Source organism: Corythoichthys intestinalis, chromosome 16, assembly GCF_030265065.1.
Source record: "Corythoichthys intestinalis isolate RoL2023-P3 chromosome 16, ASM3026506v1, whole genome shotgun sequence".
Lineage (NCBI taxonomy): Eukaryota > Metazoa > Chordata > Actinopteri > Syngnathiformes > Syngnathidae > Corythoichthys > Corythoichthys intestinalis.
The window spans coordinates 2,339,088-2,364,715 of record NC_080410.1 but is presented as its reverse complement, the minus strand read 5'-3'; the positions used below and the strand labels follow the sequence as shown (position 1 = coordinate 2,364,715).

Genomic DNA, 25,628 nt, shown 5'->3' with positions numbered 1-25,628 from the left:
ACGCTCAGAGGATCAGGGCGGTCCACGTGAGTAATCCACAGGCAGGTCTCCAACGTCTGTGGCAGCGGCTAGACAAGACTTATGGCTCTCCAGAGGTAATTGAATCCTCACTCTTCCAACGGTTGCAGACTTTTCCAAGAATCTCCAACAAAGACACTCACTTACTGCAGGAGCTTGCTGATCTTCTGTTAGAGCTATCGTATGCCAAAAGTGAAAGTTATTTGCCGGGTCTTAGCTTTCTCGACACACCAAGGGGCATAAACCCGATAGTTGAAAAACTCCCATATGGACTCCAGGAGTCATGGGTTACACAAGGTACCAAATACAAAAGGGAAAACGGTGCAGTCTATCCACCTTTTTCGTATTTTGTGCGGTTCGTAAATGACTACGCTGAAATGAGAACAGACCCTAGCTTTATGTTACAGTGTTCAAACGTAATAAATCCAAGGGTTGATAAGACATCAGTAAGACGAGACAAATACAGAGTTCCATTGGCGGTGAATAAAATAGAGATCAGTCCGGCTAAATTGACAGCACTCGATCCAGACAAACAATGTCCTATCCACCAAAAACCACATTCACTCGTCAAATGCAGGGGGTTTAGAATGAAAACACTAGACGAAAGAAAGAACATTCTCAAAGAGCACGCCATTTGTTTTAAATGTTGTGCGTCCACAAATCACAGGGCTCGAGACTGTAAAGCTATTATCCAATGCTCAGAATGTGATAGCGATGCTCATGTGTCTGCCATGCATGTCGGTCCACCTCCATGGACACCTCAAGACTTTAATCCCCCAACCCAGAGTCACGGCGGGGAGTCTGAGGGCCCAAATCCTGTGAACACAGCCAGTTGCACAGAAGTATGTGGGCAAGGCGTAAAAGGAAAATCATGCTCAAAGATCTGTTTAGTTAATGTATATCGCCGAACTTCTCCAGAAAAGAAAAAGAGGGTATATGCCATGTTGGATGATCAGAGCAATTCATCCTTAGCCAGATCTGCGTTTTTTGACATGTTTAATGTGCAAGGTACCATATTCCCATACACCATGAGAACATGTGCAGGTTTATCAGAGACACAAGGTCGTAAAGCTGATGGCTTTGTTGTAGAAGATGTAGATGGTAAGGTCTCCATGATGCTGCCTACAATAACAGAATGTGATCAGATTCCAGATAATAGAGACGAAATTCCCAGCCCTGAGGTAGCAGCAGCTCACCCTCATTTGCGATCAATCGCTTCACAGATTCCTCCTCTCGACCCATCGGCAGACATTCTTCTGCTCCTGGGAAGGGACATCATTCAGGCTCATAAAGTTCGTGGTCAGGTAAATGGGCCAAACAATGCACCTCATGCCCAGCGTCTCGATTTAGGATGGGTTGTCATAGGTGATGTCTGTCTCTCTGGAGCTCATAAACCCACATTGAACTCATTTAAGACGAACGTTCTAAACAGTGGACGTCCCACGTTCCTCAGTCCTTGCGAAAACACAATCGTTATCAAAGAGAAATACACCAAAAACGATCCACTAAACACACAAGCGGAACTAGGACAACATATTTTCCAACAAACAACAAATGACGACAAAGTTGCACTTTCGGCAGAAGATGCGTTGTTCCTAGACATTATGCACAACAACTTTGCTAAAGATGAGGCGAATAACTGGGTAGCTCCACTTCCATTCCGCTCACCTAGGCGGCGCCTACCTGACAATCGGGAGCAGGCCTACAATCGTTTAATGTCGCTCCGCAAAACGCTGAGAAGAAAACCTGAAATGAGAGCGCATTACGCTGAGTTTATGGAGAAAATATTCAGCAAGGGCCATGCCGAACCAGCGCCCGCACTGGCGCCAGATCAAGAGTGCTGGTATCTCCCTAGTTTTGGCGTTTACCACCCGCAAAAGCCAGAAAAAATTAGGGTAGTCTTTGATTCGAGTGCTCAACTTGACAATGTTTCTCTCAATGACGTGCTCCTCAAGGGACCAGATCTTAACAACACTCTCGTAGGAGTTCTGATGCGGTTTAGGTCCGACCCATACGCCGTTATGGCAGATGTGGAGCATATGTTTCACAACTTTATAGTACGAGAAGACCACCGTAACTACCTTCGTTTCTTGTGGTTCCAAAATCATGACCTTGATGGAAAAGTGCAAGAATTTAGGATGACTGTCCATGTGTTTGGTAATTGTCCTTCCCCATCAGTCGCCATCTTTGGACTGAAAAGAACAGCCATAGAAGGAGAAATGGAATTTGGCAGTGACGCAAAAGAATTCATTGAACGGCACTTCTATGTAGATGATGGGCTAAAGTCATTCTCTTCCATAGAGCAGGCCATTGATGTTCTTAGTAGGGCACAGAAGATGCTGGCTCAGTGTAACATACGCCTGCACAAAATCTCATCCAATTGTCCTCTCATAACAGGAGCCTTTCCAACCGAAGATCGTGCTGTAGGCATGCAAGGTCTTGACATTGGGCAGACTACCCCACCAATGCAGCGCAGTTTGGGCTTAGGATGGGAGCTGTTGACTGACCAATTCAAGTTCCAAGTAAGAGTAAATGAAAGGCCGTTCACAAAAAGGGGAGTTCTGTCAGTTATCAACAGTGTGTTCGACCCACTTGGTTTTGCTATTCCAGTAATCGTAGGGGGTAGAACCATACTCAGAGACATTTCCACAAATGTTTCAGAGTGGGACACTGAACTGCCAAAAGACAAATTAGAACAGTGGCAAAAGTGGAAAAGTTCCCTCGGACACCTACAACATCTTGAAATTCCCAGAATGTACACTTCAATACCGCTGTCTGCAGCCCAAAGAATAGAGATTGACGTTTTTTGTGATGCTTCCACAAAAGCCGTAGGTGCGGTAGCATACCTCAAACTCACAAATGAGGACGGACACAGCGAAGTGGGATTCCTCCTCGGCAAAGCACGTTTAGCTCCTAAACCAGACATCACCATACCCCGACTTGAACTCTGTGCAGCAGTCCTGGCCGTGGAAGTAGCAGAGTTGGTTCTAGAGGAGCTGGATGTCACAGTCGATCAGGTGAATCTTTACACAGACTCAAAGGTAGTGCTTGGGTACATCTCAAACACCAAGAGACGCTTTCACGTTTATGTGCACAACAGAGTCGAACGCATCAGGCGCTTTGCACAAACTCACCAGTGGCATTACGTGCCCACACACTTAAATCCGGCAGACCATGCCACACGAGCGTTGCCCGCTGAGCAGCTCTCCAGCTCCACCTGGCTCAGAGGCCCAGCTTTCCTCTCCAGGTTGGACCAAAGTCAAGTTCGAAGTCAAACCTTCGATCTCATAGACCCAGAGACTGACTGTGAGTTGCGTCCTGAGGTAACAACTTGCACTACCACCCTATCAAAAGGCCAGTTTAATAGTGCCAGATTTGAAAGGTTTTCAAGTTGGAAGGTGCTGCAAAAGGCTATTGCCAAACTCCAACATATAGCTCAATCATTCAAGAACAACTCTGAGGTTTCCTGTCGTGGCTGGCACAACTGCAACAAACATTTAACTGAAAAGTCACTGCAACTAGCCAAGACCACGATCATTCGCACCGTTCAAAGAGAGGTCTTCGCAGAAGATATTGGATGCATTGAAAAAGGCACAGCTTTAAAAAACTCAAGTCCACTCAGCAAACTGAATCCATTTGTTGACACGCAAGGGCTCCTTAAAGTTGGAGGCCGACTAAAGAAAGCACAGTTGTCTGCAGAAGAAACCAATCCCATACTAATCCCTGGAAAGCACCATCTTGCTCAGCTCATAATAAGACACTTTCACGAAAAATTATGTCACCAGGGAAGGCATTTCACGGAGGGAGCAGTCAGAGCAGGGGGCTTTTGGATTGTGGGAGGAAAAAGAGCAGTAAGCAGTGTGATTTTCAAGTGCATCACATGCCGCAAATTAAGGGGCAGGCAACCTGAACAGATCATGGCTGAGCTACCTGAAGACAGGCTGTCCACGGACCCTCCTTTCACAAATGTAGGCCTTGATGTGTTCGGTCCCTGGTCCGTTACAGTGAGAAAAACGCGTGGTGCTAATGCAGATGCTAAAAGATGGGCAGTCATATTCACCTGCATGAGTACACGTGCAATTCATATTGAAGTGATTGAGTCAATGGACACATCGTCGTTCATTAATGCACTGCGTCGTTTCTTTGCCATCCGAGGTGGTGCCAAACTCTTGAGATCTGATTGTGGGACAAATTTTGTGAGTGCCTGCAAAGAGCTCCAAATAGACAAACTAGGCTGTCACAATGACAAAATAGGCACATTCTTGAAAGACAGTGCGTGCAAATGGCAGTTTAATCCTCCACATGCATCCCATATGGCTGGTTCCTGGGAACGCATGATCGGCGTCACCCGAAAAATCCTCAATGCAATGCTCCTTGAACATCCATATGGGAAGCTCACACATGAAGTACTCGTAACATTGTTAGCTGAAGTTACCGCAATTGTAAATGCCCGTCCGCTAACAGCCGTTTCTACAGATCCCGAAAACCCAGTCATTCTTACTCCTGCGATGCTACTCACGCAAAAGGTTGGCACACCACCGATTCCACCAGGGCAGTTTCAGACCAGTGACCTATTCAAAGCCCAATGGAAGCGCGTGCAGTACTTAGCTAATGTTTTCTGGAGTCGTTGGCAGAAAGAATACATCGCAGGCTTGCAGGTTCGTCGCAAGTGGAAAATAAAAAAGCCGAACCTTCAAATGGGCGACGTTGTTTTAATGAGGGAGTCTCTGGAACATAGGAATAATTGGCCACTCGGACTGATCACAAAATCTTTCCCAAGTGAGGACGGTAATGTCAGAAAAGTTGAGGTTAAGATTTGCCGAAACGGCGAGAATAGGTTTTACATTCGCCCAATTCGTGAAGTTGTGCTTTTGATGTCTAAGGATAGCATGTAAAACGAGTTGTTGTTTTGTATCGTTCATTAGTTAAGGGCTGACATCTTGCAGATGTCAGGCGGGGAGTGTTATGTCCTCTGGTCTTATGTTGACTACTTTTTGGGTTTAATTTCTTTCTAAGATTGTACATTGTTCATCCGTCCACAGGATGTCGCTATTCTAACTCAGAATCTTAAGTTTTTCTTTGGTATTGCTGTTTGCGCTCGGCTTCCCCTAGTGGCGACTTGCTGTAAGCAGCAGGCAGAAAGAACTTTTTATTTCAGTTGGAAAAGAGGCCTTGAGGTGTTAAGACGTTGCACACCTCCTCTGCACCATACATCGTTGGGAACCCTTGACAAAACAAAATCTGTAAGTTTGTACGTTTTAACAGTGGGTTAGATGTAATTTTGGTGTGTCTATTCTGTTATTTTGTTGTTATTTATGTGGCGCGAACCCACACGTTTTTGTGCTAAGCTAAAGTAGCCACTTCATTTCATTTGCTCATAATGGAGCCAGTTTTCTGTTATTTACATAAACATGTTATTGTATAGAACCTTTTATTTTGTGTATAACATTGGTGTTTTATGTATGTTTCAGTTTTACCACACACACACACGCACACACGTTGACACAAAGAAATAAATGAGAGGAAGGAGTTCGGGCCTCCAAGTTTCTTTGTCGGTTTAGCTCGCTGCCAAAGTCGAGTAGCCATACGCTCGGCTGAGGGCAGAAGAAATACTGATATAATGATCGTGCTGAATGTTGGAGAGGGACGTATTTTAGGAATATGTTGATTGACATAATGATAGGGTTATCAATTCATATACATTTACACTTATACTCACACTTATAGTATGCTTTGCAGTTTTGGTAAATGATAATGCTGCAAGTTAATCCAATAATAGCAGCGTTAACACAACCCCCCTTTGACGGCTTCAATTTTTTTTAAACATGCGATTAATTATGGCCTTGTCCACTGTCCGTAGTTTGGACTTTGGACAAGACATTGCGTGCGCCCCATTGGGCGTCTGAGTTGGGCCAGGGAGCCAACATGAAGTACTAGTTTTCAGACAAAACTTAGTTTTGGATTTTAATGGCAAAAATGGGGCGTGTTAAGGTGACGTATCGAGCCGGAAACCACCTGGCAACTTGGCATGATCCATTATGATAATTTTTGAGCATGTTTGATGAAAATACAGCTTCTAGCACCTTGTGCAGCTCTCGAGCCGCACGGGACGAACAATATGCGGGCAAAAGCACACAGAGTAACGGGCTGAAATCACCGTGTCAGATGAAGCATAATTTTGGCTTTTTAGCCCAAAATGTGGCACACTTAGGCACTTGTGGCATTTATTGTCATTTATTTAGTGGCACTGTGCAGATAAACTGTTAATTAACATTTGGAGTGAAAGAATGTGAACGTTTTCGAGCACCATAAGAACCTTCTGCATAAAGGCTCCAGGCGAACCGCGTTTTTTCGCGCCGTCACCATTTTCGGGCACAAATACACTGAGGATTAGGGTAAAATCCAAGTTCTCAGGCAAAAAGTAACTTTGGTGTTTTAACCCAAAATGTGGCGGTCTGTGGCAGAGGTTGCACTAGACTTTTTCGTTGTCTGTCATTTTGACTGACAGGGTCATAAAAATCCGGTCATAATCTATATTTACCCGTCACTTAAATTTTTAAAATGATAATAATGACATATTCAATAGTATTTAGTTTTCATTTATTTTTAATTAATATTCTGTCCGAACAAGCTTAACAGAGAATCCACACCGTGCCATCACACATCAAGCAGATGAATATGCAACTTTTTCTCTGCAGTGACAAAAACAGCTGACTGTGGCCCCAGTATGTAGGCTACATATGGAACAATGAAATTAACAGTTCACCTGCTGTGGCCTGAACGCAGTCTCACACCTTCCTCCTGGTGCGCATGGACTTGAATTGCGTGCCCGCTTGTGCATAATCAAATGTCTCAAGAAGAAACTTTTTTGAAGAAACTTCGGACACTCAGTTGCCTTGACATTTTTCAGAGTAAGGCCAACGACGTCATGAATCAAGAGAGACAATATCTAATTAATATGCTCACTCGCCACCCTGTGGTCTGTGTGTGAATTGCAACCTGTCAAAATGACAGATGGACTTCAGTTTTTTTCCGTCACCGTTTTAATAAACCGGTCAACGACGGAAACTATTCGGTTAACAATTCCAACATACCTAGGTTATGAATTGTCTTCTAGGGAAGTATTTCTTTTTTTTTTTTTTTTTTTTCTCTGTGTGTGTGTGTGGGTGGGCGTGTGTGTGTGTGTGTGTGTGTGTGTATATATATATATATCGAGTTATTGTACATTATTATATTTTTGTATGAGAACAGTGTAAAAAAACTGCAACTCACCCTTCTGCTCATCTGATAATGATCTGATAATGTTTCTTGTGATTGTCTTAATGTATGCAGGCTCCTGACTATAAGCTTTTAGTAGCTTCTTAAGGAGACCTGACTCACACATAATCTTGGCTCAGCACTGAGATATGATGTACACTTTGTAAATATGAATGTGTGTGTGAATAAATTGAAATTGAAAATTGAAATTGAAATTAACGCGACCCCTGGTCTGTGGTGAACTGACTGGCGCAAACCCTTGTAAAACACACAGATGAACCATATGAATGCTTTGGAAGACAAGCATGATATATTTCACTGACGTCTACATGTAAGCTATACAGAAATATAAAGTATGTAAAACAAAGATATGTAAAATAAAAACATTCATGGACGAAAAAATTGTCACCCTTGGAATTTTTCCAGAAAATACACAGTTTCTCCCAGACATTAACGCAACTACAAATGTTTTTTTAGTATGAATGTGTTAATTTTTTGGATTTGAATATGGAAATATGGAGACTATCAAAATGTTTTGGGACGGAATGTAAGGTGTAGTGTCAGAAAACTGGGTCGGCGTCAGAGGTTGTGAATATTCCAACAAGACATTGACCCAAAATATGCATAAAATATCACCAAGAAATGGTTGGTGACCAGGGCCCAGTGCCAGAAACAAGAATGAGGCCTACAAAGAAAAGAACACAGTGCTTATCGTCAAACATGGTGGAGGTTCAGTGATGTTTTGGGGTTGTTTTCCTGCGTCTGGCACTGGGTGCCTTGACAGTGTGCGAGGAGTCATGAAATATGGAGACCATCAACATTTTTTTGGCCCGAGTGTAAGGTGTAGTGTCAGAAAACTGGGTCTACGTCAGAGGTCATGGGTGTTCCAACAGGACAATGGCCCCAAACATTACTCAAATAGCACAAAGAAATGGTTGGAGACAAAGCGCTGGAGAATTCTGAGGTGGCCATCGATGAGTCCTGATCTAAATCACATTGAACACTATGGAGAGATCTCAAAAAGGCTGTCGCAAGAAGGCACCCTTCAAATCTGATAGACCTGGAACAGTTCGTAAAAGAAAAGTGGTCCAAAATTCCATCTGAGGGGTGCACAAAACTTGTTGATGGTTATAGGAAGTGATTGCTTTCTCCTATTTCTTCCAAATGATGTGCAACTAAATATTGAGGGGAGGGTGCCAAAAATTTAGTCCAGCCTATTTTTGTCTAAAATTGTGACAATTTTGAATTTTTTCATCAGCTGTTTTGTGTTTTTCCAATGCACATCCAAGAAATAAACACATTCATATTAAAAACATTTGTAATTACATTAATTTCTGTGAGAAATGTTGTATTTTGGGCAAAAATACCAGGGGTGTCAATAATTTCGTCAATGAATGTAGATGGTATATTATGATAAGTAGTAGTAGTAGTAGTAGTACATAGTATATTAGTATCTAAAATGAAATTGAAACGCAAGACTTGAACCCTTGGTCTCAGAATTTTTTTCTTCGTGCCGGCTTTTTATTTGAAGTTATTTGGGGAAAATGAATGTTTATCTTTACAAGTTAAAGTTGCCCAACTCTTGTTTTTAATGAGGCTTCAATTTGAATGATGTAAAATAAGCTCTTTGGTCAACTTCTGTGCCAATAGGTGTATTTAAAACTTAAAATATACAGTATAAATATTTTTGCATTAAAAAAAAATTAAAACAAAATGTGACGAATCGTGAGTTAACTATGGACTGAATGCATGCATCTTTTAATCGCTTGACGACACTAGAATTAAAATTTGATACAATAACGGGACCCAAAAAAAAATCAATGATTTTTTTTTTTTTTAACCATAAAAAGTTTCAGTTAACGAAGAGTTAAGGCCGTTGTACACGAGCAGCAGCCTAGTGTGAATGGTTCAGCGGCAATCCATTCATTGTGTATGTGGGAGGGGATTTCTCGGTGAAAGTGAGCTGCGACCGTTATGGACGGAGCGTAGAGTCTTAAGTTAATTTTTGCAGAGGGGCAAGGCCCAAAATAAAAATTCTTTCTATTTTCACAGCACTTCCACGCTAACATTAACAACGCATCCAATAGCAGAGGGGCAGGCGTACTTATATCTGTGCTATCAGGCTTTTTCGGCAGAGGGATACACACAGTGCACGGCTGACGAACCCTTGATAAATGGGCTTTTTAAAAGTTTCGCAGGTCCTGGCACACTCGATAAATGACTCTCACACCTATGCTACACATTACAGTAACGGTCCAAAAAGTGTATTTGATTATAATGTTGACTTTTGTTTTGTGATGATATGAGATATTTGGTGCAGGAAGCGTAGAGCATGTGGTACTTCCACACTCGAGGAAGAGCGTATGTACACACGAAGAAGAACGTATTCGCGCACACAAAGAATAGTGCACGCGCACACACGAGGAAGAGCGCATTTGCTCCCACGAAGAAGTCCCCCCGAAGTTTACCCCGAGTGAGAGAGAGGGGAAAGATGACAGCTTAGCTCGCTGTCTAGCTAGGACTTTGCTCCAACGTCTTGGCAAGGACATTACAATGATGTATAATACATGTTTTTGGATAGTTATTTTGAAATTTAGGGTGTATTTAGGGGTACTTAAAGATTTAATTACGATTTACACGGATATTTGTTTACATCGCCTGCGTAGGAACTCGTTCGTAACTCGGGGACTACCTCCACACCTATTAAGACAGGAGTGGACAAATGTGCTTACATTACTTAATTCTAATTTAAGCCTCAAAGGAAAGAATAGATGGGCAACTATACTTTTGTAAAGATAAATTAACCATGGGCAACTATACTTTTGTGAAGATAAATTAACCATCAACCCCCACCCACCCACCAATAAAAAAAAATAAGGGTGCTATGTTGGTTGAGTGATTAGCACATCTGCCTCACGGATCTAATATAAATTTAAATGTGAAAGATGAGATAAAATGATTGAACTCACCAAAACGCCTGTCTCCCAAAGCACTTATTTCATCACAAAATCCAGTTTTCCATTCCACAAGAAGATTTCAAGGACTGTTTGTACAGTTCATCTGTGCATTTCAGCTCAATAAGACAACAAATGCCACAATTGGCAACGCCGCCGGGGGATTTGCGCAAGTCAATCCACCGTAGAGTGTCACATTTTGGACTATAAAGCCAAAGCTACGTTTCGCCAGAGAACGGGAATTTCACCCTGATTCTCTGTGCAGTTGTACCTGAAAACAATGTGCCACGAGAGTGCCTAAGAGTCCAGAGCTATATTTTCATCCAAACATGCTCGGAAACGACCATAATGGGTTGACCCAAGCGACCAGGCAGGTTCATGCTAGTCACCCTGCTTCAACATGTCCTATTTTGGGCAATAAAAAAATATATATAAGTTTTGACTGTCAACCAGGATTTTACCCCGAATCCCTAGGCAAGCGTGGCCAAGAATGGTGTGTATCTGTTGGCCACAAGGGCGGCGCACATTGCCTGGAGTTCCAAACTACAGGAGGGTTGGAAGGGCCATAATTAATCACGTGTTAAAAACACTAACGACTTGAAAGGGAATTTTCGTCAACGCCATTGTTAACATTGTTATCCAACAGCACTACTGTACTTACTGTATATGTATAAAGGGCGTAGAGTTGCATGGGTACAGTAGGGACATAATACTACCAATTTTTCAGAATGCTAAAATGTCGCCACCAACTTTTAGGCAAACTTGTTTGCATTTTATAATGAGTTCAGTGATATACAGTGCCTTGCAAAAGTATTCGGCACCCTTGAATCTCGCAACCTTTCGCCACATTTCAGGCTTCAAACATAAAGATATGAAATTTAATTTTTTTGTCAAGAATCAACAACAAGTGGGACACAATCGTGAAGTGGAACAACATTAATTGGATAATTTAAACTTTTTTAACAAATAAAAAACTGAAAAGTGGGGCGTGCAATATTATTCGGCCCCTTTACTTTCAGTGCAGCAAACTCACTCCAGAAGTTCAGTGAGGATCTCTGAATGATCCAATGTTGTCCTAAATGACCGATGATGATAAACAGAATCCACCTGTGTGTAATCAAGTCTCCGTATAAATGCACCTGCTCTGTGATAGTCTCAGGGTTCTGTTTAAAGTGCAGAGAGCATTATGAAAACCAAGGAACACACCAGGCAGGTCCGAGATACTGTTGTGGAGAAGTTTAAAGCCGGATTTGGATACAAAAAGATTTCCCAAGCTTTAAACATCTCAAGGAGCACTGTGCAAGCCATCATATTGAAATGGAAGGAGCATCAGACCACTGCAAATCTACCAAGACCCGGCCGTCCTTCCAAACTTTCTTCTCAAACAAGGAGAAAACTGATCAGAGATGCAGCCAAGAGGCCCATGATCACTCTGGATGAACTGCAGAGATCTACAGCTGAGGTGGGAGAGTCTGTCCATAGGACAACAATCAGTCGTACACTGCACAAATCTGGCCTTTATGGAAGAGTGGCAAGAAGAAAGCCATTTCTCAAAGATATCCATAAAAAGTCTTGTTTAAAGTTTGCCACAAGCCACCTGGGAGACACACCAAACATGTGGAAGAAGGTGCTCTGGTCAGATGAAACCAAAATGGAACTTTTTGGCCACAATGCAAAACGATATGTTTGGCGTAAAAGCAACACAGCTCATCACCCTGAACACACCATCCCCACTGTCAAACATGGTGGTGGCAGCATCATGGTTTGGGCCTGCTTTTCTTCAGCAGTGACAGGGAAGATGGTTAAAATTGACGGGAAGATGGATGCAGCCAAATACAGGAACATTCTGGAAGAAAACCTGTTGGTATCTGCACAAGACCTGAGACTGGGACGGAGATTTATCTTCCAACAGGACAATGATCCAAAACATAAAGCCAAATATACAATGGAATGGTTCAAAAATAAACGTATCCAGGTGTTAGAATGGCCAAGTCGAAGTCCAGACCTGAATCCAATCGAGAATCTGTGGAAAGAGCTGAAGACTGCTGTTCACAAACACTCTCCATCCAACCTCACTGAGCTCGAGCTGTTTTGTAAGGAAGAATGGGCAAGAATGTCAGTCTCTCGATGTGCAAAACTGATAGAAACATACCCCAAGCGACTTGCAGCTGTAATTGGAGCAAAACTTGGCGCTACAAAGTATTAACGCAAGGGGGCCGAATAATATTGCACGCCCCACTTTTCAGTTTTTTATTTGTTAAAAAAGTTTAAATTATCCAATGAATTTTGTTCCACTTCACGATTGTGTCCCACTTGTTGTTGATTCTTGACAAAAAATTAAAATTTTATATCTTTATGTTTGAAGCCTGAAATGTGGCGAAAGGTTGCAAGGTTCAAGGGGGCCGAATACTTTTGCAAGGCACTGTAGGTAATTTAGATTTGCTCCCCATATGTTGTAAGAATAGAATTGACCCTACCATTATTAAGTGACTTATTATTTACCCATTTTTACTAACTGAATGTGCTGGTCCATTTTTTTCCACCTCAAACGCACATTTGATTGGCTGATGACTTGAACCCCACCCTCCCACAACCCAGACAGAAATACATGTCAACAACATACCGCCTCCTCCACCTCTGCCAAAGAGGCAGGATATTAGTTTTTTTTTTTTTTTTTTTTTTCCGGCCAGCATCAGCCGCCACTGTAAGTAATGTAGAAATACACCAATATTGTGGTGGTGGGGAACACACCACTAATTTTGCTACTGAAAGTCCTACCTACATCAGCATTAGCAAGTTTACACAGTTTAATGTTATGCTAACCAGCAAAACTCGAGTAGGGAGCTGCTTAGAGAGAAGTGGCCTCCTGTATGTGTTTTCCACCGTTAACGTTAATTAAACTGTGAGAAATGTAGTGAACCGAGGTTTGCCTCCTTCTCACAAATTTTCATTTTTATTGTATTTATGTGGTCTTTAAGCAGCCCAAAGGAGCTTTCATTTTTGTTGAGTTTGTCTGTGCTTGTTGACAAAAGCAGTAGTGTTTTACATAAAGGAAGGCTCAATTTTTTATTCATTTTTGTTATTCCCTGCTTAAGAAGATTTTGTTTTACTTATATGTACTTTATATATTTAGACAGAGTAGTCTTAAGAAAAATGTTCATTTTTTGCACTCATGTATATTTTAATATAGTTTAAGTTATGGTCAAATATTGCAATTTAAATTTGCTAATAAAATCCAGACATTTATTTAGGAAGTTTTCATAAGGTTTCAATCGAACGGTGTATCACCTGAACCAATACACATTAAAGTTACAGATTTATTTTGCATTGATCATTTAGCCTATCAATTAGTTAGGTTCATATTTGTGAGAAATATAGCCCTGATCCCCGTTTACCCAATGTGTTGGTATTATTAATATCTCGTCCCCAGCAAAAAGTGTACATGCAGGTTATGCTGTTATATCGTCCCTACCAATTTTGAGACCAAACCTACATCCTTGTTATATACAGTGGTATGAAAACCTATCTGAACCTTTTGGAATTCCTCATATTTCTGCATAAAATCACCATCAAATATGAGCTGATCTTTGTCAAAATCACACAGATGAAAAAACAGGGTCTGTTTGAACTAAAACCACCCAAACATTTATAGGTTTTCATGTTTTAATGAGGATAATGTGCAAACAATGACAGAATGGGGGAAAATAAGCAAGTGAACCATCACATTTAATATTTTGTGGCCTTCCCTTTGCCAGCAATAACTTCAACCAGACACTGTCTGTAGCTGCAGCTCAGTCTGGCACATCGATCAGTACTAATCTTGGCCCATTCACCTCTACCAAACTGCTGTAGTTCAGTCAGATTCCTGGGATGTCTGGCATGAATCACTGTCTTTAGGTCATGCCACAGCATCTCAATGGGGTTCAAGTCTGGACTCGGCCACTCCAGAACGTGTGTTTTGTTCTTCTGAAACCATTCTGAAGTTGATTTATTTCTGCGTTTTGGATCATTGTCTTCTTGCAGCATCCATCCTCTTTCTAGCTTCAACTGTCTGACAGTGGGCCTCAGGTTTTCCTGCAAAACATCCTGATATATATTTTTTTAAATCAATCAGATCAAGTCACGTGAATTTTCACACAGCTAGAAGCACGGGCCGTGGAGGGGGGGTGGCAGTAATATCACACTCTTGTTTAGGTATGAGCCCAAAAAGTAAAGCTAATCACATTTATAAATCCTTTGAAAGTCTAGCACTATCAATTATAGACGCTAACTGGAAGAACCAAAAACCAATTCTTTTCATAGTGGTTTACCGTCCCCCTGGTCCCTACTCACAGTTTTTGTTAGATTTCTCTGACTTTTTATCTAGTACTTTGCTAAGCTGGGATAGAATTATAATTGTAGGGGATTTTAATATACATGTTGACGATGAAGGTGACTCCCTTGGTAAGGCCTTTAATGACCTACTAGATGGGACTGGCTTCATTCAAAATGTAAATAAACCAACTCATAGTCACAAGCACACCCTGGACTTGAATTTAACATACGGTACAGAGATTAGTGACCTTAGTGTCCATCCCCACAACCCCGTACTGTCTGATCATTTTCTAATTACCTTTCAGTTTGTGCTTCAAGATAATCCGCCACTAGTGACCAGAACTCAGATGAAAAGGACATTAGGTGATCACTCTGTTTCAGAGTATAAACAGATAATTCAGCCTATATTTGCCTCCATGACATCTAATTATGAAGGAATGATGCCCGGCCTTGCTGTTAATGACGAGTTTGTTGATCGTGTTCTGTTTACGTTTCGTACCACCCTCGATGTCGTCGCTCCCTCCAAATTAAAGTTTGTCAAGCCGAGACGAGCCTCTCCCTGGTATAATGCTGAAACACGCTCTCTTAAAAAATCGACACGCAAATTAGAAAGACTTTGGCGCCGTTCCAACACAGAGCACACCCTCTCTGCCTGGAAACGCAGCTTAGTGACATATAAGCAGGCCTTGCGTACGGCTACAAGCAGATATTACTCATCCTTAATAGAGGAAAACAAAAATAATCCTAGGTTTCTGTTCAGCACTGTAGCAAGGCTGACAAACAGTCACACCTCAATAGAACCTTATATACCAACCACCCTTAGCTGTGATGACTTCCTAAAATTTTTTAACAATAAAATCGCAACTATTAGAAATAAAATAAATGAATCACTTCCAGTTATTAGGTCTGATAAAGTGCAGACAAAGAATTCGGAATCTCCTATAAAACCCACTAAAATATTAAATAACTTTACCACTGTAGACCAAATTGATTTAATTTCAATTATAATGTCCTCCAAACCATCAACGTGCCTCCTCGACCCAATCCCAACCAAACTTTTTAAAGAGACCCTGCCTCTAACTATTGACACTATCTTAAATATAATAAATACCTCATTAGTTACTGGCTACGTGCCGCAGTCCTTTAAATATGCAGTTATTAAACCGCTCTTGAAAAAACCTACTCTTGATCCTGATATTTTGGCCAATTATAGACCTATTTCTAACTTACCATTTCTCTCCAAAGTCCTTGAAAGAGTGGTAATTAAACAGCTCTGTCAGCACCTACAGGACAATAGTTTATTTGAACAGTTCCAGTCTGGCTTTCGAGCTCATCATAGCACTGAAACCGCATTAGTTAAAGTAACTAATGACTTGTTACTTGCCGCTGACGTTGGATTAGTCTCGATCCTGGTTCTGCTGGACCTGAGCGCAGCCTTTGACACAATCGACCATAATATCTTATTGCAGAGATTAGAATGTGACATAGGCATTAGAGGAGCAGCCCTATGCTGGTTTAAATCATATTTATCTAATAGGTACCAGTTCGTCAATGTAAACCAGCAATCATCATCGTACTCTAGAGTTAGTTATGGTGTGCCGCAAGGATCTGTCCTCGGGCCCATCTTGTTTACGCTGTATATGCTTCCTCTAGGTAATATCATCAGAAAACATAGCATTAACTTTCACTGTTACGCTGACGACACACAACTGTATTTATCAATTAAACCTGAGCAGGTCAGGCAAGTAGAAAAACTAAGCGCCTGCGTCCGAGATATAAATACCTGGATGAGCACTAACTATCTTCTACTTAACCCTGAAAAGACAGAAGTCCTTATAATAGGCCCGAAAAGTGTTAGAGACTCTTTATCTGCCCAGATAGTCACTCTGGACAATGTAAGTGTAGCCTCCAGCGCCACAGTTAAAAACCTAGGAGTTTTATTTGACCCTGACTTATCGTTTAAAGCACACATTAAACAAACCTGTAGAACGGCTTTCTTTCACCTGCGCAACATTGCCAAAATTAGAAATATTTTATCTAAAAGTGATGCAGAAAAATTAATTCATGCGTTCGTTACATCGAGATTGTATTACTGTAACTCCCTACTTGCAGCTTGTCCTAAAAACTCTCTAAAAGGTCTTCAGCTAGTCCAAAACGCAGCAGCAAGACTTTTAACAGGAACCAATAGAAGAGAGCACATCACCCCTGTGCTCCAGGCACTTCACTGGCTTCCAGTCGAGTTTAGAATTAAATTTAAAATACTCCTTCTTACATTTAAGACCATTAATGGGTTGGGGCCATCTTATCTCACCGATGCTCTCGTCCCATACCGCCCCAACAGAACACTCCGATCTCAGAATGCAGGTCTACTGGTAGTTCCCACGGTTTATAAAAGTACTGTCGGAGCTAGAGCCTTTAGCCACCAAGCCCCTGTTTTATGGAATCAGCTTCCAGCTAGTATTAAAGAAGCCGAGACAGTCTGCACATTTAAGATTAGATTAAAAACGTTCCTATTCGACAAAGCTTATGGTTAGGCTAGTTGAAGTCGGAGTAGACTCACAGTTTAGTTTAAGCTGCACTAGAAGCTATAATGCTGGGGGCAGTACAGCCGCTGAGTTCTATCTCCTTTTCTTACTCTACCTACTACTTGTCTTACTTTATTTCTATTTTCCATTGTTAATATCTAGTTGTCTAGTCTCTTCATCACTAGTCACCCGGTGTCCCCTTTCCCCCCTCCCCTCTGGGGAGGGGCTATTTTTCAGCTGCAGCCTCCTGACTATCCGGACCCCTGGCTGGATTGACGTCCTCGCTGCTACCCCCGTCTCATCTGACCAGAGGGACCTCTTCTTGCTCCTTTACTCCACTGTATTTTTACGGACTACAATTTCGCTTGCTAATTCCCATTAGCCGTTCTGGGGTTCCTGTCTATCCGTCCTGGGAGTGGATCTCTCCTGACTGTGGTACTCCCCAAGGTTTCTCATTTTTCTCCCAATTGACTCTGGAGTTTTTGGAGTTTTTCCTTGCCGGCATGGAGGGTCTTAGGATAGGGGATACCCAGGACTTGAACTGTATCTATTCATCTTTGTTGCTTCATTTCTAATTGTGTATCATATTGCCTCTGTAAAGCCCTTTGAGACCTCTGTTGTGATTGTGGGCTATACAAATAAAATTGAATTGAATTGAATTGAATTTAATCATTCTTCTATTAATGATTGCAAGTTGTCCATGCCCTGAGGCAGTAAAACAGCCCCAAATCTTGATGCTCCCTACACCATGCTTCACGGTGAGGATGAGGTGTTGATGTTGGTGAGCTGTTCCTTTTTTCCTCCACACATGACGTTGTGTGTTACTCCCAAACAATTCAACTTTGTTTTCATCAGTCCACAAAGTATTTTGCGAAAACAAGTTCCAAGTTCCTTTTTGTGAACATTAAATGAGCAACAATGTTTTTTTTTTTTTTTTTAAGACAGCAGTGGCTTCCTCTGTGGAGTCCTCCCATGAAAACCATTCTTGGCCATAGTTTTACATTTAGTTGACGTGTGCACAGAGATATTGGACTGTGCCAGTGATTTCTATAAGTCTTTAGCAGACACTCTAGGGTTCGTTTTACCTCTCTGAGTATTCTGCGCATTTCTTACCAGGTGTGTATTTTTTAGTGGGCAGGGCAGCTTTAAACCACTCATCAGTGATTGGGCACACACCTGACTTAAAATGTTTGTTAAAAGTTGGTTTCAATAGCTCTTTATGTCTCCTTAGGCAGGGGTTCAATTACTTATTTTCCCCCTTCTGTCATTGTTGTTGTTTTTTCATCTGTGTGATTTTGACAAAGATCGGATCACATTTGATGGGGATTTTATGCAGAAATGTGAGAAATTCCAAAAGGTTCAGGCACTTTTTCATACCACTGTATGGATATATATATACACTTCTTTTCCTTTCAGCTTTTCTCTTCAGGGGTCACCACAGTGAATCAGTGTCTCCGTTTAACCCTGCCCTCTGCATATTTTGCTCTCACACCAATAACCATCATGCCCTCTTTAACTACATCCATAAACCTCCTCTTTGGTCGTCCTCTAGACCTCCTGTCTGGCATATACAGTATATAGACATATACAGTATACCGTGTAATAAGTAGACTGGCTTGTTGACTGTATCTTTGTATTTGAATCAGACAGATTCTAACAATGACATTCATAAGTCATAAAAAAAAAAAAAAAACACTTGATTGGGGGCCAGCAGTTATATCATTAAGTAAAGTATTTAATGTAGTGTGTAATTAGTTTGGTAGCTATTTTGGAACAATTAAGAGTTTTGTTATCATAATTACGATTGCTTTATCGAAACAAAATGTGCAGGTGTGAAAAGAAGTAAAGATCAGTAGGCAAAGTAAACTCCTGGTAGCTAAATACTTTTCGAAGATCGTAACGTTTGATGAAAGGCACACTGAATGAGATGATGGTATTTCATTCTTGAGTTGTTTCTCTGATGGAGAGGAAATGATAAAAAGATGGATAAACACACCGTTGCTCGAGTTGTTGCTAGGTGAAGAGTTTTTCTGCTTGGTTGCCTGGCGAGACTCTTTCATCCAGGGAAAGATCTGCTTGGCCAAAGTTGGATTGGAGGGCAGGGAAGAGGAGGTGGAGGAAGAGGAGGATGATGTAGAGGAGGAGGAATTTGATGACCTATTGTGGCCTGATTTGGGGGTTGAGGAGGCTCCGGCATTGCCCCCTGGCTGCGGAACTACAGTATTACCATTGCTTGGATCGGGAGCCAATGGCGGGGACACTTGAGAGCCAATGTGGCAATCGGGAGGCAGGGTGGGCCTCATGCAGCTGCCATTTGGCTCCTTGTTTTTGGCTAGCTGTTGCTCCGGCTGGTGCCCACTGCTACCACCCAATGACTGCAAAGAGCAGGCAGATCGGTGGTAAGAGTCGACATCCAGTTGGGTCGCTGACTGGAAGGTTGGCTGATGATGAGACCCCGGGACTTCATAGCCCCCAAAGCCGTTGACAGGGGCAGTTGCTGCTCCCTGCACCTGATAGGACGCATATCCACCAAAAAGTGTTGAATTGTCGTAGTAAGTTGTCTTCTGCATGTCTGGGAAATGTGGAAAAGTCTTCTTTAGCTCCGGCCCTTGTTGAGAACCACTGCTGGAAGACCATTTGGCACCAGGGGTCACGTGACAGTGTCTCTCCAACGGCCCCTTGCAATTTGACCTAAAAGGTTAAGAAAAGCAGAAACAAGAAATGAGATAGATAAATCCATCTTCTGCCACTGAAAGGCGCCATGACATGAATAGAAACCAGCGCTTTTCTTCCCTCAACCCCCCCTCCCTCTGAGCCAAGCACAGGCTGCAGATGCTCTTGTGGTGGGGGCATAAGGAGGGCAGACCTCTTTCTTTACACACATGCGAGAGCATGAGCACACACACACGTAAAAGAAAGTCACACAAACACATATACTGTATATACTAGGCTGAGACCAAATGTTAAAATAGGTTGACATTAATGCATCAACAGTGCTTGAAAGGAATTGGGCATATGAAATAACTTTGAACGAACAATATTAGCATGAATATGAAAACCAAAAATTCTACAATTATGTATTAAATATAGATGAATAAATCAAGCGTCACACCATATATTAAGCTAATTATTTGCTAAAAAGAATTATTTAATTGCATTACTCTAATTCGAGTAGTTCCGTGTTGTTATTTTATTAGATATCATAGGAGCTTTTGATGTTTTACATAATGGCTGTGAAATTTTGTATAATGTCAGAGGCAAATTAGTCACTATGTAGCCGATGTTCTAACCTGACTAATTAAGGCAGCCTATTTGTGTCAGTGTAGTATTTGATTCTGTTTTTACCTAGGCTAGGTTTTAAAGGCTTTCATTGTCACATTTTCACATTACATACTATAAATGTATTCACAAAACATGTTTAACACATTAAATTATTTTTTAACTAAATTTGTAATGGACGTCCAATTATAATATACAGTATATATACAGGTATATTATTATTATTTTTGTATGGATAGCTTGATAACTACAAAGACACTAGTTTCGTAAGTATGACTATTAGATTGACACGAAGGGGGGGAAAAAACGGTAAATAGGCAGATAGATAAACAGGTAGACAGGTAGGTAGGCAGGTAGGTAGGTAGGTAGGTAGGTAGGTAGGTAGGTAGGTAGGTAGGTAGGTAGGTAGGTAGGTAGGTAGGTAGATTTGAACTTTTTAAATGAGGACCTCATCACAGAATAATACACTACTAAACATACAAAATACACTACTATTTTTTTTTTTAAACAGACATTTTAATGAATTTTAAAAATCTTGCCGGACGACCTAGCATAGGATGTAAAAAGTGGACATGTCCGGGCAAAAGAGGACTTTTGGTCACCCTAATCTATAAGCCGCATACTGTTGTTTTGTCAGACAAATTAAGCTTCACACAACAAGGAAGAACATTAAATATGTCATCGCAAAAACCAGAAAACATGGCGACCACCGTGTATTATTTTATATTGTTGACCAAAACAATTTTATCACTACTATACATGTTTAGACTATTCTAACACCATATACAGTGGTACCTTCACTTACGAATGTCTCTACATACAGAATTTTCAGGTTAATAAATGCTCAACTGGAAAATATTCCCTTTTGTTACAAAAGAAAATTCAGGATACGAAAGGCAAAAATACAGTATGGCTGGTACTCGAGGCTCCAACAGTTTACTGAACAAAACATACTTATAGCTGCTTTGCCATTGGCTATTGCCTAGCATTCCTGTCATCCAGTTGGCTAAGAGGGACCTCTACTGTATTTGTATGTGTGTATTGCAGTGTCCTCTTCATTCGCCCCTTGTGTTCCGACAGCTTTACATGAATTGATTAACTTTTATTCTTTACTCTATTGTTGTTGTTGTTGTTTTTTTTTTTACATTATACACAACTCTGATTTTATGTTTATTGTGCAATAATCCCATTGTAAGATGTATTTGTTACATGCTTTGACACATTTTTATGCATTACAAAAGAATTATGTCTGAATTTTGGGGAGTTTGGAACGGATTAGGGCATTTACATGGAAAACACGTCTCTACTTATAGAACATACAAGTTACGCAACTACTTCCGGAACCAATTGATTTCGTAAGTAGAGGTATCACTGTATATTTTCACATTGCAAATTAAGCGTTTTTCATGAAAAATATAGAGGTATTAACAGTAATGTTTTATGGATAAATATTTATAAATGAAAAAGATAAAAGATACACGAGAACTAATCGTTAGAAATAGTATCATACATTTTACATTATCCTAATGTTTGTTTTTTATCGAAGATTTTTTTTTTCATCGACGATGACACAGTCCAGCCTCTCTCTCGCTCTCAGCACGTCACACATGTCAGCCATTTATCTTCCGCTAGACAAGCTGGAATCCTAATTATTTACTCTGAGGAATAGTCGCAAGCGCAGAGGGAGGAGGAAAAAAGGAAGGGAGCGAGTAAGGGTAGGAGGACTATGTTATTAAATCATAGCAGTTTCACCATTAAAAAGGGGCACATATTCTCTGCCCCTGATTTGTATGAGCTTCAGCTTAATACAAACACACACGTTCTTAGACGTCACCCTGAATAATACACTCGTATAGCGACACATGCAGGCACCCAAACAAAAACAAGGGAGAGAGAAAGGGAGGGAAGTCGGCCTTGGTGTCCAGTGACTGCTTCATCCTGTAATATAAAATTACAAATGGCGCCTGCCATGAAGTAGCATGCAAACCGGGAGGAAGAAAGCCAATATATTATTTAGGAGAAAAATATATAACACGTAAATTTGATACGAAAATGTTAAATTCTTGCACTAGATAATAATGTGATGTGGTTTAAGTTATTTGCATGTTATTAAACAATTCAAAATACACATTTCGGAGGGTAACACTAACAATAAACAAATGAAGAAGCATCTAACCCATAGAGAGATATTGTATAGATACGGTCGGGTCTTTTTTTTTCTTTTGTGTTATCTTATATCCATCCCATCAATGTGAAGAAAAACGAATAAAAAAAATCCCACACACGGGGCGGGAGCGAGTGCATAATGAAAAAGAAATATATAGCATGCAAAATTGGGTGGGAGGTTGGGGAGCGTATAGCCATAAGACAGTACAGTGAACTCTCGTTGAACCGACATCATACGGAGCATAAATAACCGAGACAGCCCAAAACGGGACTATGCGAAAAAACATATTTCTGCTTTGTTATTAGAGCTTGTGCATTGGCGTCCGGCCTGCCCGCTGTTGGGGCACGCTTACCTTTATTAGCACCGGCAGTCCCGGTAAAATCCCGAAAAGACTCAGCAAGATCGCATCACAGATTAGTCATCAGTAAGACATTTCATTAATCATGCGAAATAATGAAATGAATGAAGAATCCTGGCGTTTCCCGGTTCTCCTTTTTTCTGCATGCGCAATCCTTTCTTATGTTTTCTCTCCTTGCAGCCGCCGACACCGCCACCACAACACCATCCCCTGGCGCCAGCGGCCGCGGAGGGCGGCAAGCCGGACGCCGTGTGACATGAACGGTGAGCGGATGCTCGACTTGAAAAAAAAAAATGCAGGACTTCGGCGCTGGAAAGGGGGTCGCTGCACAGACGGGTTTTACGGACAGGGACTGATAGCCTATCTAACGAAAGGCTATAGCTAACGTATAAGCTGAACAAGCTTTACCGGGAGCCCGCCTGCTGCCTGCTCGAGTCCCCCGCCCCCCTCTCCACTCCACTCCAGTACCAGCGCTGCCTGCCTGCTTCCACCACTGCTGGTGGATAACAATGGCCAAAAACGTCGTCCCTTTCTCAGACTAAGAAACACAGTCAGCTAGCTCCAAAGGAACACACCCGAAGCAAAATACCAGAGCGTTCATGATTCAGCTGTCATGATTTTTCGTTTTCATTGGATTTCCTTTCTCCGTTCTGTCCCTGGACATCCTGAACGTCTCACTGCATACATCTGATCTGTTCCAGCTTCACCGACGCTTCCAAGAAAACAATTGCACCTTAACCCACACATGCAGAAAAAAAGCTGAATCAGATTGAGGGTGCTTTTCTACGTTTTCTACGTATTGTCTTGGTTATTATCCGGTTATAAACAATGCATGTGGTCTCACCCATCATTTAAATCAGCTTCGCTCAATAATGTTAATTCCCCTATAGTTGCGAGTTTAACATTAACTCATTTACCACATTTAGACCTCACGTTAACTCTAGACCTCGTTACCATACACCACGTCAACATACAAAACCTATAGGATCCACTGCAAAAACAATTTGCAGCTAATGTTTTTAGTTACTGCATGCCTGTCTAAATATATATAAACAAATGTTCAGTGGTAAAGTTGGTTCGCTCTTAAACAGACGAGGGGCTTTAATCTAACGGTTTTTAAAAATATATATATATCTTTGGCAACTACAAATTGTTGGCCTACAGAGGAATGAAATATTAGTTGTACTGTATAGTCCATGCAACTTCCAAGTCGCAGCCGTTATTTGGCTGTTACATTGTTTAGATTCCATCGTTGTGATTAAATAATAATAATAACAATAAAAACAGGCGTGAAAATAATCAATTAATGCTGCAGTTATGCTTACGCCACTGCGTGGATAACAATTGCACTTCTTCGCAATGGTAACAGTCGTTTTTGTTAGTCATGGAAAGTGAATTCTGGTGGTTGTACACGAGAGAAAATAAAATTGCATTTCGAGTAAGCCACTAAAAACTACAGCATGCAGGGAAGAGTTTTTAATTTAGTTTGTGTAACCCTCAAATGTTTTCTTACGCATGCCGTCTTTTTGTTTAGGCAGTGTGGTTTAGCATAACCATAACCATAGCTAAAACTTTTTTTTCTTCACACGTGTAATTTTTGTTCTCTCTCTGTCTGTGTGTGTCTCTCTCTCTCTCTCTCTCTCTCTCTCTCTCTCTCTCTCTCTCTCTCTCTCTCTCTCTCTCTCTCTCTCTCTCTCTCTCTCTCTCTCTCTCTCTCTCTCTCTCCCTCTCTCTCTCTCTCTCTCTCTCTCTCTCTCTCTCTCTCTCTCTCTCTCTTTCTCTCTCTCTCAACCAATATTTCACAATGGGACCAACATTAAAGCATGATTAAAATGTCAAATGACAAAATAACAAATAATAAATCCATACACGCAATGTCCAAATTAAAGCAACAAATCATCCAAATGCATGTAAATGAACAGAAATAAATTTGGGGGAAAGAAAAAAAGAAGAAACGCATTACGTACATTGAATCTAATCTCATTATGGAATTGGCAATTTGTATTTAGGTTTAGCAGTCACGTGATATGGAGTGCAGACGTTTTTTTTCTTTCTTTCAAATGTCTTTTTATTGGTTTTGCAAAAATACAGAACAACCCCCCTCCCCAAACTAAAAAATAAAAAAAATAAAATAAAATAAAAGTTCACTCTAAGTTATCGAACACAACTAACCATAAAGTCTAATTGTAAACGTCCTAAGAGCCATAGAAAGTTCTACAGTGCCATCACTCCCAACACATAATGGTTACAGAATCAAAATAGAATACAATACAGTCAACTGTCCCACCAAATAGGAGCAGCATGGAAAGCGATCGTACCGTTGCCCATCCACCATAGCTAAATTAACAATATAACAATAACAATACAACATTGCATATGTCATTCCTGCACTTGTGTAGCGGTGTTGTCAAAGAATGAAAGAAAAGGTCCGCATGTACAATAAAATTTCTTTTAAGAACCGCGAAGAATATATCTGATTTTCTTGAGCCTAAAGTTCATCAGCCCATCCCTTATCCAATGCAGACGTTCAGAGTGCAGGCGTTTTTATTGTTGAGTTGTTCTGATAGTGGTACCTCGACATTCATTCACTTCGACACACGATCTTTTCGACATCCGACGTAAAAGTTGACTCGCCATTTGTCTCTACATCCGACGACATGCTCAAAATACGAAGATTTATGACTGTGCCGCAGTTTCTTTGTTTTCCCACAAGAGGGACGCATGGCGGATTTTCTTATGAGAGAACTCAACATGAG

At 41.1% G+C, this 25,628-nt stretch overlaps 1 protein-coding gene across 3 annotated transcripts in view; it reads right to left on the bottom strand.

Annotated features, from left to right (window-relative positions):
- hoxb3a (homeobox B3a) overlaps positions 1-25,628 on the bottom strand; it is a 94,356-nt gene that overhangs the window by 6,647 nt on the left and 62,081 nt on the right. For all 3 annotated transcript variants that reach the window (XM_057860742.1, XM_057860744.1, XM_057860743.1), the window contains one exon: positions 19,065-19,759. In XM_057860742.1, the coding sequence (XP_057716725.1) occupies positions 19,065-19,638 (574 nt within the window). In that variant the 5' untranslated portion in view covers positions 19,639-19,759. The remainder of the gene's footprint in view (positions 1-19,064; positions 19,760-25,628) is intronic.